This window comes from Peromyscus californicus, unplaced genomic scaffold, assembly GCF_007827085.1.
Source record: "Peromyscus californicus insignis strain IS unplaced genomic scaffold, ASM782708v3 Scaffold_5__1_contigs__length_169319896, whole genome shotgun sequence".
NCBI lineage: Eukaryota > Metazoa > Chordata > Mammalia > Rodentia > Cricetidae > Peromyscus > Peromyscus californicus.
The window spans coordinates 55,917,520-55,933,996 of NW_026294573.1; the positions used below are offsets into that span (position 1 = coordinate 55,917,520).

The 16,477-nt window shown below is 41.8% G+C and overlaps 1 protein-coding gene across 15 annotated transcripts in view; it reads right to left on the reverse strand.

Moving 5' to 3' along the window:
- Fggy (FGGY carbohydrate kinase domain containing) overlaps positions 1-16,477 on the reverse strand; it is a 420,639-nt gene that overhangs the window by 119,747 nt on the left and 284,415 nt on the right. For all 15 annotated transcript variants that reach the window (XM_052715209.1, XM_052715202.1, XM_052715201.1 and 12 more), the window contains one exon: positions 11,326-11,387. In XM_052715209.1, coding sequence (XP_052571169.1) covers positions 11,326-11,387 — 62 coding nt within the window. The remainder of the gene's footprint in view (positions 1-11,325; positions 11,388-16,477) is intronic.

Genomic DNA, 16,477 nt, shown 5'->3' on the forward strand with positions numbered 1-16,477 from the left:
CCAAAGGGCTCCTTGAGAGGGACACTCGCATAGTGACCTCTGCCAAAGGCACTCCAAACAAACTGGCACTCTGCTAAGTCCCTCCAGTCACCTCTGAGTTTCCTGAGGACACCCAAACCTTACTTCCTTAAGCTTCCTTTGATCTAGAATCCCTTACCAATTCCCCCGTCTATGTGGAAGAGAGCAGCCAGGGTAATCTTTGTAAAAGTCAAATCTCATCATATGGCTCCTCTAAATGCAAACCTTGGGGCAAGAATGTGGTTCAGTGCTCACTATGTATTTTATAGGTACACAGCTTGGGTCCAAGTTCTAGAACCCCAAGATCAAAGTCAAAAAATAAACCTGTGAATAAAATCCAGTGTCCTTTCACTGATCTAGGATGACGGGCATGGTGTGTGGCATGGTGACTGGCAACTTCCATCTCACATGTGACAGCCTCCCTCCTACTCGTGTGCAGCTACAAGACCTTTACAGCGTTTTCTGAGCCTGCCCAGCTGGCTGCTGCATAAGACCTTGAAATTTGCTAGTCTTTCTATTTGGAGAGACCATTCTCATAACGTCATAGCGTTTACTGTCCCTTCCTTTAAGTTCCTACTGCAAGGGCAGTGTCTCCTGCTGTCCCAGTACCCTTTGCTCTACATTTCCTGAGTTACCACAATTTTGTTTCACTTAGAAATTATCAATTTCAGACTACATGTATATGTGTTTATGCATTTGTTATAATATATGTAAATGCACACGTGCACATACATATAAATGTACATGTGCATATATGTATATATATAAAGCACATGTGAATATATATATATATATATATATATATAAATAAAATTTCTGGAAAAGCAAGTTTTTGTTTGTTTGTTTCTTCCCTGTTCTATCATAAATGTTCACAATATATGTTAGACCTAACAGATCTAACCTTGGCTCAGGTGCCAACCTTGATGTATCATGCCAACATCCTCTACACAAAGATCTGCTGTCACCAGAACTTCATTCTGAGATATTTTTAGTTTAGCTTCTACAAGAAAATCAAGACAGAGAAAAAGAGCTGAAACTGCAATTGGTGGTAAGCAATCTCTGTCTATGGGGTGAAATACCTGGATAGCTGGTCCCATAGTAAGAAAGATCCTGGTTGCCAGGTACATGAATGAGCACATTGGGTTTGTTTACTTAATTTATAAGCTCACAAGACATTTCTATTCAGACATGGGGCCTAAAGGGATTATGGTAGATCAAGAAGATCTGTTTATCTTCCATTTGTTTATCTATACTTGTTCCCAGAATTTCAAACAGGATTTGCTGAAGCTAAGCTATGAGGGGAGGTGATACACTTTATGTCTTTAGAAGGCCCCAAGTGGCAGCACAGAGGCTTATGAATTGTCCTCCTTTGTGAAAAGTCAACTTTATTTTAACAGAGTTCTGTATATTTCATTCTAAGACCTGAAATATGAGAATGTTGTACCAAATAGATCTGGTATGATAAGATGAAAGAAATAGGAAGGTGGAAGAGAACTAATTTTATTCAATAAATATGTATGAGAGTCATCAAAATACAGAAAGAGATGAAGTCAAGAGCAGAGTTGGGACTACTTTGGAAGAGACAGCAAAACAGTAAAAGATTGCCAAAGAACTAGCTGTGATGAATACTAATGTCGTTGGGGGAGGGAGGGAGAAGACCATGAACTTGGAAAGGAGGAAGAGTCAGAAGTACAAGAAACAACATCTTGGAATGTTAGGTACAGGCATGACAAAGGGAGAAGGGAATGATCCCTGATGTCACCTGCTGTGGCAAATGTGAGAAGTGAGTCTGCCTGCAATGCTTCTTGTGGATATAGCAAAGCTTACGTCACTGAAAAATGTTAATGTCCAAAGTTTCAGGGAGTTGAATGTGACAGAGTTCAAACTAGAATAAGTGAAGAAGGAGAAGAAAATGACTAAACACAGACCAAGAGTACAGGCAAAGTGTTGGAGAAGCTTAGTGTCACAGAGAAGGAAGAACAGGGAGCTGCCGAGAGGAGCTATGCGGTTATCAAGAGTGAAGTCCAGGTCTCACTCTAGGCTGAATTCTATGAATTACTGCTTCTGGACTACTCGCTGGAGCTGAGGCTCCAAGACTGCACTCTAACCACAATGTTTTCCTTTTATATTTGCAGCATAAACTGAAATGGGATTCTTCTATAGAAGAATGATACAGAAGTTATACTTTATTGTGAACTAATTATTATTTAGTTTAATCTAATTATTTGGTAATTTATATTGAGTGTTAAATATTTCCACATTGATATCCTTGAGATCTGATTGAATATTACAGCACCTGTAAGTAAATTAAGCAGGTCAGACTGTTGTGGTTTTATGAGCTCATAATGGTGTCATGGAAAGACATTTGTGGCTGGATTGGCCTAAGAACCACTATCTTTAATCCCAGGTCTAGCGTTCTTGCAATCACACACACCTGTCACGAGAAGGTAAACCAGCCACTGCTTACTGGCATCTGAGAATGACTGCCACTGAATTTCTTTTCATCAGAGAGTAAAAGGTGAAATTGTCATTGTTATAATTCAGTATAACTCCCTTGCTAAGTATATCACCTCCCTAAAGTCAAAGTAATTTCTCAAAGGTGTCTGGGGGCTAATCATCCAATTCTATCCCATAATAATGTACAGTTGGGATTTGAATCCAGATCTGAACTCCAAATGTGGTGCTTTTTTTTTTGAGGGGACAGTTAATGGTTTATGAATGGTGGACTGTTGGAGTCCTTCAGGAATGTGATGAAAATTATGACCTCTATTCACAAAAAATCATGCACATTTCATCACCAAAACCTGGTACTGTTGGAGACTGACTCAGGACTGTTTGACCCAGGACTGTTATGTCTTGAGTTTTCTGCTTCGTGGAGTCTTGCAAAAACAGGGCATCCTTGGCCTAACTGCAAAATGTACGTTTAGATAAACCACTTGGCATCAGCCAGCTGCAAAAGCCTGGGACCAAAGAAACACCCACCCTGACCACCCTGACTTCTTCTCAAAAATTTTCCACTCTCCTTTCCCTGCTCCCCCTCCCTGCCTGAAATCCTGCTTATAAGCTGCAACATACTGCCAATAAACGAGACCTTGACACAACTCAGACTGACTGTCTTTCCTTATGTGCCTGGTCTCCTTCTTCTCTCGCCCCCATTGGCTTTCAGGTGGTTCCCTCCTCAAGACCCTCGAATAACCTGACCTGCTGGATGGGTCAAGTGGCGCCCGAACGTGGGGCTTGAGGCACGGTGACCCACCGGACAACAGACGAAAAGGTCCGGCCGGACAAACATATTTTGGTAGAGGCGCCCGGACAGCATCACTCGTGCGACGTGGGCTACCTTGAGGTAAGACTTGTCGTCCCACAAGCCATGGGCAAAGTTTTGACTAAAGAAGCTCTCTTCATAAAAGAGATGCAGGATAGTCTCAGGGAGAGGGGAATAAGAGTAAAAAAGAAAGATTTAATAAAATTTTTTTTTGTTTTGTGGAGGAGAAATGTCCCTGGCTGGTTATCAATGGCCCGGGCATTCACCCTCTGACTTGGAATAAAGTAGGAAAAGATATTAATAAGATGCTCAAAGACGGGGAAAACGTCCCCAACGCATTTTTTAGTTTCTATGGAGTAATAAGAGATATCCTAAAAGATTCAGAAAAGGATGGTAGGGTGATGGATCTACTGGCACTCGCAGAGGATCTATTTATGAGGTATCCTATCCAGAAGAAAAAAAGAGTGAAGTAGCTTCAAACAGGACAGGTCAAGAGAATAAGAACGTCAGCGCCGCAGCCAACACAGACAGACAGGGTAAAACCTATGGTAAAACTGAAAGTAAAAATGGTCTCGTTAACAAGACCACAGCGGGGACTAGCTCTCGCGCTCCTTCCCTGATTGATGAGCCCGTATTAGAAAAGGACTTGGACCCCCCCCTTTAATCAAATCTCCCCCTCCCGTTAAGTCTATGTATCCTGTTAGCCACAAAGACAAGGGTGATCATTGGCTAGACCCCACTTCGGAAGCCAGTTTAGAAAAGGAGGCGGCCCGTTATGAGAAGGAGAAAAACAATTAAGGGGGCTAGAATGGTAGGTTAGAAAAGATATTAACAAATTAATCAGAGACGGGGAAAATGTCCCCGACGCCTTTTTTAGTTTTTATGGTGTGATTAGAGATGTTCTAAAGGAAGCAGAGGGAGATGGGCATGTTTCACATTTACTAGCCCTTGCAGAGGATTTTCTCTCAAACTCCCCCTGCCTGACACCCAAGGGTCCAGAGGTTTATTGACATCTACCGGTAAGAGCGCTCTCTGTCTTGTCTGTGTCTCTCTGTCTTGTTACTTTTGTTTTGTACTTTGCAGGCTTGATTTGTACTTTGCAGGCTCACTGGGACAGACGTGTCCGGACAGTGAACCTGGCGGCGAAGGGAGACGTCCCAGAGCCCTAAAGCCACCTCAGAGGTGACCATTTGGTTTAGGAGCATCTTTGGGTATCTTCCCCCACAGTGGGAGGAAGTGCCACTTTGTATTTTGTCCCGGGAATTTGTCAGAGTCATTTTATGGTGTTGTTTTTGTATGTTTTATTGTGATCATTGTTACTTTACTCTCTCCTTCTCTTCCAAGAAAAAAAAAAAGGTGCATGTCTGACTGACAGGGATGTGGAAGGCCCTGATGTCTGTTTGATTAAGGACAGAGATCCTCGAGTCTGGATTGTTTTTGATGTGATTAAGCCTGGAGGGTTACCCCCCCCCACCCAGAGCACATCAGGCTGTCATTGTTCTTGGAGCTTTGTTGGTTGTTTTGTTGGGGTAAAGTTTTTTCGTGTGCCCTTGGTCTTGTGTGTAATGTATTAACTGTTTTCATTGTTGACTTGACTGTGACGGATGCTATGGGACAGTTCCCTTCTCCTCCACTAGACCTTTGCCTAGCCCACTGGAAGGATGTGTGAGCCACAATAGAGGGAACTGGGTTCCCCACCCCCACTCCCCGATTGAACTGAGATAAACAGGTAGCTCCTGCCAGGTGGGGCTTGCATACTGCAAGAGGGACTTGCTGGCTGTGAATGAGGCCATCGTCTCAGTGCTGATGTTTCGGTTCTTGGATTGTCTGTGTAAATGTTATTTGTTTCTGTCTACTAACCTCCCTTATTTTCCTAAAGGAAGAGGAGGAAAGAGAGGCATAACAAAGGCCACCTCCGTCCCTCCTTAGCTCTCTTGCTATCAGGACTGCAGCCAGCTGGCTGCTCTCAGGAGGGTGTGGGTGCGTGCTCTCCATACAGGCAGGCAAAGACAGGAGCTCTGGACAGGGCAATAGGGACTGCCTGCAATTGACAAAAACTGTGTGAACACTGGGCAGAGAATCTGACTTTAGTCAGAGGAGTTAACAAAAACTTTTTTTCAGGAACACTGGCAGCCAAGGACACGTTCTATGCCCACTGTTCCCCCTCCCTTCCTTTACTGTGATAACTTCAAGGTCTCTTCTGCCGGCCAGCAGCTTCTCTTATTAACCCTTCTCTGTCCTGATACTGCTTAAAAAGAAATGTTAAATTACCAGTTCAAGATACAGGGAAAATTATGCTTTTGTTTCCACAGGAAAAATAAAAATTTACATGGGTTTTGGTCATTTGAGTTCAATGGGTTACAAATACTTGCCATCATTTAAGAGAATTGGTTTCAAATTATTGTTGGTTAAGATAAAAAAAATTTTTAAAAAATATGTAAAATGCAAGTTATTAGAATATGTAAAAGCAAGGTATAAAGGTCTGAGGATAAAAAGGCTTAAGTAATGATTTAAAAAATGAATGACTTGAGATATATATAAAAAATGAAACATGTTTCAGATTTCTTTGTCTTGCTATTCTGCTGTTACATTGAGACTCCAAAGGGTCATAGTTGTAAAAATGTCTGTCTACTCTACAGGTATGAATGAAAAATGTGGCCACATGTGTGTTTGGTTTTGAATGTCTGAGTTTGCATATCCTTTATGTTAAGGAATACAAGTTAATACTAGTCATCTGGCTATTCAGATACTAGTTTAAAGCATAAACTGTTCTATTTTAATAAAAAAAAACCTGAGAGGTATACTTAACTAATATAGCTATAAGAGAACAAATTGGCCTGGTTATTGTTACCAAACTTAGAGATATTTTCAAGATTGGGCCTAGATTTGTTTGGCTCAGATACATTTAATAGATAATGGTCCTCAAACCTGTCAAGGATCTGTTAAATATGGCATTTACATTATTTGATAAAAAACTTACTATAGCAAACAGAGACTCCAAGCTCCCCAGCAGCCAAGACTGATGCTGTCCTGACACCTGTCCTGCCAACACTATGAAGACTATAGGAGCCTGGGATGATGGCAGTTTGGGTAATGGATAGTCTCTGTTGTTTTTAAATAGATTTAAAAGTCTGCACTCAGGTAGAGTTTATCCTTCTCAGATCTTTGATAACATTGATGACTGGGCTAGCTATACCTTTGTCAGCTTAGTAATTGATTGATCAATAGATTAATTAATTAAAGAGAATAAAGCTAATAAGGAAGAGAATAAAGCTGGAAAATAGAAGGCTGAGAGACACTGCCAGTCGCCACGATGACAAACAGCATGTGAAGATGCCGGTAAGCCATGAGCCACGTGGCAAGGTATAGATTTATAGAAGTAGATTAATTTAAGCTGTAAGAACAGTTAGCAAGAAGCCTGCCACGCCCATACAGTTTGTAACCAATATAAGTCTCTGTGTTTACTTGGTCGGGTCTGAGCGGCTGTGGGACTGGCAGGTGAGAGAGATTTGTCCTGACTGTGGGCCAGGCAGGAAAACTCTAGCTACAAGTCTCTTTAAAAAAGATAAACAGGTTCTAAATATAGACTTACAGATGCTTTTCATTGGGCCAAAGAAATTTCAGTCCAATCTATACTTGGCTCTCTAGATAGAAAAGACGCTATGGATTTCAGGGCAAATTGATAATACTACAATTACTAAGACTATGGGTCTAAAAGTTCCAAATAAGTTCGTAAGTTTTAACTTCTGTTCCTAGTTTATATCTATCTCAACAGGTTTCCACTTGGCTGACAGATATCCAAGCATCATTTGCTGGTGACAACCTACTGCAAATGACTGTGAGCCCTGAACTTGCTGAAAGTTGATATGGACCAATTCAGCCGATACGCATACCATCTCTTCAGCTGGTCAATAAAACGTTCCCTCTTGTCTTTGACTAACATTCTGGCTTTCCAGGGCCTTGACAACAATGTCCCAATGTCAGCAGGAAGTAATTACAGAAGAGAAAACATCGCCCTTGTTCCCACCCCCTGGAACATTAGATCAAAAGGAAATTTCTTGTTATAGGGAACCTGAGATATAGTTCCAAGTTCCTTGAGGATAAGGAACTCTGTCAGCCATCACAAGGCTTTTGGCCCTTGTGCTTCTGCTAATTACTGTTGGCTCTTATATCACTGATGTCTTGGCTAAATGATGATTCATGTCTGGGTACCACTAAACTGAGGATGCTAGAATTCCAATATCCACCTCTGAACCCATGACACACTTGCAGATGGCAAAACCTGAATAAGGGAAAGCTCGCTTTGCCATTGCTAATGGGAAAACTCTTATGTTCTGGTCCAATTAGTCTCCGACATGATCTACTACCCTGGTGATAAAGTCTTTTACCAAAAAGCAACATCTCCATGACTGGAGATGATATACAACTCAAGGGGGGAATGAAAGGACCAATCGGATGCCATAACAGGCTGCTCAGTCTTCTCTCAGCGATCAGGCCTCAATTTCAATTTCCTGAGACTTGAGCAAGCAGTTTCTGGGAGGGCCATGAACAAAAGACATAGTCCTTTAGTAGCTCCCTTTCTGCACGTACTCTGACTGCTCAAAGTTCAGCCAGATGTTTACTGTCTGGAGCCCCTCACCAATTTAGAGTTATGTGCAGTACGTGCTTGGCCAGCCAGCCCCCATGGTGGCTCAAGGACAAAGCCTGGGACTTGTGCTGGACTGTCCCCCAAAGTGATAATTGTAACCACCAACCAGTAAATTCAAAGGTTACATACCCTCACCCAATTAAAAGAGGACAGAGATAAAAATAAACCAATCCAAGTTGCACCCGTGCAAAACTCCCCCAACCCCCCTTATTATGAAGAAATCGCCTTCCAGTCCGCTGCCAGCAACCTCACTTCCCCTAACAGCAGGTGCCAAACTAACCCTCATAGATTGACACTCTCTGAAATCTCAGGGCAAGGATTCTGTTTGGGTATGGTACCATTGACTCACCAACATCTCTGCAATCAGACAATAGCACCCACCAAGGGAAGCTACTATCTTGAGGCACCTAATGGGTCCTACTGGGCCTGTAACACCGGATTAACCCCCTGTGTGTCTGCTCAGATATTTAATAACTCCCATGAATTCTGTGTACTTGTTCAGCTGTGGCCTCGTGTCACATATCATGAGGAAAGCTCAGTGATAGAATTCTTTGAGCAGAGGGGCAGATACACTCGAGAGCCTGTATCTATGACTATTGCCCTCTTGCTAGGTATGGGAGGCATTGCTGCTGGAGTCGGTACAGGAACTACTGCTCTTGTACAAAATAACCACCTGATGCAGTTACAAATGACCATGACCACCGATCTAGAGGCTATAGAAAAATCCATTTCAGCCCTTAAAAAGTCCCTCACTTCACTTTCAGAGGTAGTATTGCAAAACAGAAGGGGTCTAGATCTGCTGTTCCTAAAGGAGGGAGGTTTATGTGCCGCCCTAAAGAAAGAATGTTGCTTTTATGCAGACCACACTGGTATTGTCAGAGAATCCATGGAAAAATTAAGGAAAAGGCTAGCTCAGAGAAAAAGGGAGTTTGAAAATCAGCGCGGATGGTTTGAAGATTGGTTGCAAGGATCCCCCTGGCTCTCCACCCTGTTACCCACCATTTTAACTCCTTGATTATTCTTCTCCTCCTCATCACCTTTGGCCCCTGGGCTTTTCAGCGGTTGACTCGATTTATCAAAAAATCAAATTGATTCGACTTTACCACAGCATATTTCAATTCACTATCACAGACTAGATACAGAGGAGAGCGGCCAGGAGCCCCCTCAAAGACTCAGGTTCAATGTCCTCGGGTCCTAACATCCCTTGGTTTCATTAGGACCATGATGAAGATGCCCCACACAGACCCCTCGACTCGAGCGAGGCCACCCCTGTGTGAGGGGAAGCTCAAAGCATGACTGGAGCGCAGCTGTGACTGCACAGGCTGGGGACATGGGTGCCCTAATATCCCGAGAGCCTGGATTACATGCCCCGTTGCATAATGGTTGTGTGGCAGCAGCCTAACGCTCAGCGCTTATCAATTTCCATTCCCTCCGAAAAACCGCACGGTCCGCTGATTCCCGCACTATGGGGACGCCTGTAGTGTTTGAATCTGGGGAGATGTTGTCTCCCGGACCTCTTTCTCATAGCATAGAGGGACGGGGCCCCTGTGATCCTCCAGAAGCAATTCCTTCAGACCCCCAGACCTCTTAAAGCTCGACCACAAACGTGGTCCATTTTAAAGAAAAGAGGGGGATTTGTTGGAGACTGACTCAGGACTGTTTGACCCAGGACTGTTATGTCTTGAGTTTTCTGCTTCGTGGAGTCTTGCAAAAACAGGGCATCCTTGGCCTAACTGCAAAATGTACGTTTAGATAAACCACTTGGCATCAGCCAGCTGCAAAAGCCTGGGACCAAAGAAACACCCACCCTGACCACCCTGACTTCTTCTCAAAAATTTTCCACTCTCCTTTCCCTGCTCCCCCTCCCTGCCTGAAATCTTGCTTATAAGCTGCAACATACTGCCAATAAACGAGACCTTGACACGACTCAGACTGACTCTGTCTTTCCTTATGTGCCTGGTCTCCTTCTTCTCTCGCCCCCATTGGCTTTCAGGTGGTTCCCTCCTCAAGACCCTCGAATAACCTGACCTGCTGGACGGGTCATGGTACACAGTTCCAAAGGTTCATCACTGATTTGAACTTTGAGTAACTGTTGGCTTGTTTACTAGTTTTTTTGAGACAAGGGTCTTTCTCCATAGGTCAGGCTGGCTTGCAACTCATGGCAGTCCTCCTGCCTCAGCCTAAGTACTAGGATAGCAACAGGGAATTACCAAACCAAGTCTGGCATGTGAATTTTGATGGTCTGTGCATACCAATACCCTAAGCATCCTTTCATTAGCTGTGATAATCTTGGCTCCATTAGCCACTGTGCACTTACTTATTTGCTCAATTAGAGTATGAACATAAGAGTTTTCAGAATGGTAACACATACACATGAAAAACAAACTTAGAGTTTAGAAGTCTAATGTTTATGCAATTGTTTTTATCTTTAGCTATTGCATAATACTGCCAAAATATTCTTTGCCAAGAATTACTTTGGTCACTCTTTTATTTTTTTGACCCTTTTTAGTAGTATAGGTAAGCTATTCCTTTGTAATACAGAAGGCATGGTTTTTCTATTTATATTTCATTTCATCCACTCTACCACAAGTACCCATCCTGCTATTTATCTGTCTATCTATCTATCTATCTATCTATCTATCTATCTATCTATCATCTATCTATCTACCTATCTGTCATCTTATGTATCTAATTATCTATTATCTATCTGTATATCTAATCAACCATCTATCAACTACCTATCAGCTACATTTCTTTCTTCTAATTATGTTATGGGGCTATGAGGCCTCCCCATGGTTCTGTGAGAAAGATTTATATAAAAACATACATTCAGAGGTGTTCTCTTTTACCATCCTGCTCACAATCCCATTTTTTCCATCCCCTTCCTGTACACCCTCTATGAGCAACCAATCTTGTTGTTTCCTAACTTAATTTTCCTATAGTTCTTATGCACAATGAGTAGGTACATATAGATTTTCTTGTACTCCTTTGCACTCAATTTTATTTAATATATCTCAGAAGTCACTGCATATTAGTACTATTTTTACTTTCACAGATGAAGTCAGAGGTTGAATCACAAGAGCACACATCTTACAAAGGTGTAAAGTTGGGGTGTACACCCAAGAAGTCATGACTCCCAAATCCATGCATGGTCATCTCCCTCAGAGTTGCTCATCCACACAATCTGTGTGTGGGAGTAGTTTCTCTGATTTTTCTTAGATCGTTCTAAAACAAACTTAACAAATGTATTTTCAAAACCATCTGGATGATCATCTTAAGTACTGCCAAACATTTGCATTGTTCATAAGCTCTGAAAGTCATACAACTTCTGAAAATGAATGTCACTCATGCATCCACATAGAAAGACCATGGGGGGAACAGTTGGAGGAGTTACCTGGCTGTGGCCTTGGCTTGTAGTTCAGGAAAGGCAGCATGGCCCTGCACCATATGGTCTATCTAAAAAACACAAAAGACATGGGTCAATTTCATAGTATCTCCATCCTTAAGGTACACACACACACACACACACACACACACACACATACACACACACACACACACACACACATACACACACACACATACATATATACACACACATATACAAACACACACATATACACATACACAAACACACAGATATATTCATATACACACATATACACATACATGCACACACACACACACACACACACATGTGCGCACACACACACACACACACACATACACACTTGGTTTATTCAACTCTTGGTCCATAGAGACTTTAAGGACATTAAAAAAAAAGTCAGTTCTATACAGATATATCAATTCTTTCAGAAATTTAGTTTTTTGTTTTTTAATTCAAGGCCCTTGGATTTATTAAACAAAATTTAGAAAGAAGAGTAGCAGCAGATGGGACACTTACTGCTGAGCTTAGTAGTAGTAGGTAGCACTGAGAAGGGCTGGGTCAGTCAAGTAGGTATCTCGGTTGTTGAAAGGACTAACTGTCTCTTGATCACTTCATTTCTCCCTCCTAATCCCAGCTGCCACCTCTAAGCAGCGGAGAACCTACTGTGCCTTACTAATGCAGTCCTTAAAACAGGGAAAGAGTGAGAGTACAATGACCAAGTCCCAGCTAACCACAGCTGAGGTGCCCGGGACCTGCCAAGAGACCTCACCCCAATCGCAAACTGAAAATTGTCACAGGGGAAAGCAGGACAACCCTGCAAAGACAGGAATGTCTGAATTGTACAGATCTTATCTGGAATACTATGTCTAGGGTTTAATTCCTCATCCCCCTGGTGGCTCTAAACAAAACATGGAATATGCCTGGGAACATCAATGCTTCTCAACACTTTTCTCTCCCTGCTAAATAATCTGTATATTTCTGAATGTTTACTTCAGTCTCCAGGAGTCTAAAACAACCATTTGGAAGGAATTATTTTCATTCAGTCTTGAACAGATTATTTTGGCCCCATGGAAATTGGCTGAGTGTTTTTCTTAAGAACTAGACTTGTGAACAAAGGAAGCAAACTTATTTTGGAGACACAGAGGCCAGGCTCTGGTTCTGCTTCTCCCCATCTTCATTACTTAGGACCACTGAGGAGCTCTGAACCCCAATAGTCTCCTCTATCACCAGATTTGTTTTAAACAGGATTCTTAGGAAGGAAAGTGTGTCTGCTAGAACGCCAACAGTAATATAAACATCGCCTAACATTCATCGACTCATTTCCCTCCATCAACACCAACCTAAGAATTATACACACATTATTTCACCTACTGCTTACAGAGCTCCAAGGAAGGTGCTGCTCTCTGTTACACAGATGAGAAAACTGGGGCTCAAAGACTTCAGCTAGGTAACTTGTCTCAGGTCACAGAGAGTAGGTCACAGACCCAGGTCTTAAACTGTGATTTCTAACATCTAATGTTCTTGTTGATAACTGCTATGCTGTATGGTGTAATAAACTTCTAGGTTGGATATAAGTTGGTAACTCCTATTGAGAACAATTTTGAGGAAATGTTTTAAAATAATACTAAAACTGTGTTTCATTTCAATTTTTTTTTTAAAAAAATGCAGTTTTGAAGTACGTTCTTCCTCTTGGTTCAATTTTGTGTCACTGTGGTAAAGCATATCTTAGAACCTCAAAAAAAAAAATCAAAATTCCCAAAGTATCTTAACAGATAAGGCAAATCACTACATTTGATGTTAATTTTTATGGGAAGCACATTAGGAGTTCACAAAAAAAAAAAAATTAAATAAACTTCCAGAAAGTCATGGAAGCTCTTATATGAATTTAATTAGTGTTTAATTGAATATTAAATGTACTAGAAAATGTGCTTAGATTCTGAGGGCACAGTAAAATGTATGCACAACATACACAAAAGTATAATAGTCCATGCACTGAGCTACCTACAAAGCCCTTGTTTTTAGTTTGTTTGTTTTGTTTTCTTGTGATAGGGTTTCATTATGCAGCCCACACTGGACTTAATCTCATGATCTTCCTGCTTTATCTCCTCAAGGGGGCTATGATTATAGGCATGCGTTACTGTGCCAATAAGTTTTTCAAATTTATTTTAGCTCTTTACTAATCTAGTTTCTTCTTCTTCTTCTTCTTCTTCTTCTTCTTCTTCTTCTTCTTCTTCTCCTCCTCCTCCTCCTCCTCCTCCTCCTCCTCCTCCTCCTTCTTCTTCTTCTTCTTCTCCCTCCTCCTCCTCCTCTTCCTCTTCCCTTCCGACTCCTCCTTCTTGATTTTTCGAGACAGAGTTTCTCTTGTAGCCCTGGCTGTCCTGGAACTCTCTGTAGAACAGGCTGACCTCAAACTCAGAGATCTTCCTGCCTCTGTCTCCTGAGCGCTGGAATTAAGGGCATTCACCATCACTGCCTGGCATTATCTAGTTTTCTTATCCAGAAGGGGAAAAAAAAACCCAACAAACTTGGCTTTACTCCCACCCAAAATTCTCATGAAAATATGAATACAGGTGGCTGATGAAGGAAGGGAAAATCAATTTTTCTCCAGGGATGGATTAGCCCATTGTAATTGGCCAGTCCTAAACACATGTATACACAAACAACACTAATTTGGTTCAATAGGGGTGTGTGTGTGTGTGTGTGTGTGTGTGAGAGAGAGAGAGAGAGAGAGAGAGAGAGAGAGAGAGAGAGAGAGAGAGAGAGAGAGAGGGAGAGAGAGAACAATACTTATAAAAGAAGAAAAAATTCTCATGGGGGGGACAGGCATGGAAAGAGTTGGAGGGGGAGGGGAGAGAGAAAGGGTGGGAATGATGTAAATAGTGGATTGTAGTTGTGGGTGATGGTTCATGGGAGTCTGGTGGGAAGAAGACACAGGACATCTTAAGAAAGTCTTTAGCCTTCCAGCTGCAGGGGGACTCAGCCTCTTCACCTGACTGAGACACCTTCCCTTAGCCAAGGGCATTTTTATTGCTCTCCATATTTACATCTTTAGCAAGTTGATTTCCATATCCTCAAAACAACATGACTGGGCCTCCAAAGGGACAAGGCCAAATGGAAATACTGGATTTAGGGATATTAGTTTGCCTGATTGTTCCCAAACAAGTTTTGCACAGCCTTTGTACCCTTGGTACATTCTCGGACAAGATTCACATAGATGGCAACAACAGAAAAAAAAAGGCAACAATAAACAAAAAATGGATGAAGGCTAGGTGCTAGCACTCTGGAGCCAGACCAGGCATAGCCCAGTGGGAATTTTCCCATAGTGCATTCATGCAGGAAATCCTAAAAGGAAGAAGAAAACATGCTGATTGAAAGAATTGTGGATTCAACACTATAGTCCCCTGGAAGGTATAAACATCACTGAAAGATGATGCTAACTACGTTTTGTTTTTCACAACTTTAATATTAGCTTTAAATAGAACAATTTTCATTAGTAAGTGAATAAATTCTGATTTAATTCAAAGTAGTTAGTTCCTTCACCAGCACTGGAGCTTTATGTACTTTAGTTGTTAATTAGCTCATTTATTTGTCAAACTAACATCTGATATATGGTTATTTTGTGCTGTTTATCATTTTAAGAGCAGGATACAAAGATAAATAAAAGCAATTTTTCTTACAAAAGGAGACATTATGTCAAAATTCAAATATAGTCTAGAGTGCTAATAGCTTTCACAGATTCTACCAACGTTAACTGAGTATTCCAAGCATAGTGAGTAAGCATAGGGGTTCAGTGCAACTAAGACAGGTACAATTCCTTTTCTCAGTAAGATTATCTCTATAGAAAGATACTAGTCAATATTGATGGCTCTCTCTCCCAGGAAAACCACTGGCCATGCTGGACAGCGAGTCAGGTAAGCAATCTTCACTTTCCTTCCCATGCTGTAATTCCAATTCCCCAGTCTTACCACCTTTGTAGCAGACCACATGCTGTCTTCTCTCCTTTCTCTCTGCCCCTATTGCCCAGGGACTACAAAGATCTTTTCCTACAGCCTTCCTCCCTCACATCATTCCTTTGACACTGGAAGGTCCCAAGGCACTCTCTCTCTCTCTGGATACCCAATGGCCTGGGAATCAGAAAAGTGATCTTGACTGTTCTTCCTATCCTCTATTTCTAATTTCCTAGTCCAATCCCAGCCCTGTAGCAGAACACCTGTAGCAAGCTGTCTTCCCTCTCTTCCTCCATTCCCTGAGGACTCCACAGATGCTTGTGGCAGACCCAGCATTCCTCCCTCATTATGGACCCTTTCAGTTCCCCCTCCTCTTACATCCCATCCCCATTCCTTCCTGTCAGCTCCCAATACCTAAAAGCACCTTCTACCTGGGACACCAACTGACCATACATGGCAGGGACTTAGAAGTACTCCTTACTTAGAAACCCATATCTGGCACACTCTCTAAGATCAAATGAGGGCAACTGAAACCAAGGAAGGGAAAACACAACTAGACAGCAACAACTAGAATTACAAAACCATCCCAACTAGACATCAACAACAAGAATTACAAAACCATCTCAAACCCAGATGCCTAGGCACTAGCATAAAAACAGTAACAGCCAGGACAATATATCTCCACTAAAGCCTAGCAATGCTAACATGTAGGCCCTGAGAAATGCAATATAGCTGAAGGATAAGACAGGGACTTCAAAACAGCAATTATGAATATGTTCAAGGACCTCAAAGAGGATATAAATATATCCATTAATGAAATCTATGAAAACACAAACAGTGGAACAAAATAAAGAAAACTGTTCAAGACATAAAAGTGGAAATGGAACCACTAAAAAAAACTCCAAATTCGCCGGGCGGTGGTGGCGCACGCCTTTAATCCCAGCACTCGGGAGGCAGAGCCAGGCGGATCTCTGTGAGTTCGAGGCCAGCCTGCTACCAAGTGAGATCCAGGAAAGGTGCAAAGCTACACAGAGAAACCCTGTCTCGAAAAACCAAAAAAAAAAAAAAACCAAATTGAGGTAAAACTGAAACTGAAAATGTTAAATCTAAAAAAACCCTGGCATAAAAACATCCAGAAAATCTGGGGCATGATGAAAAGTCCAAATCTAAAAATAATAGGAATAGAGGAAAGAGACTAACTCCAGGTCAAA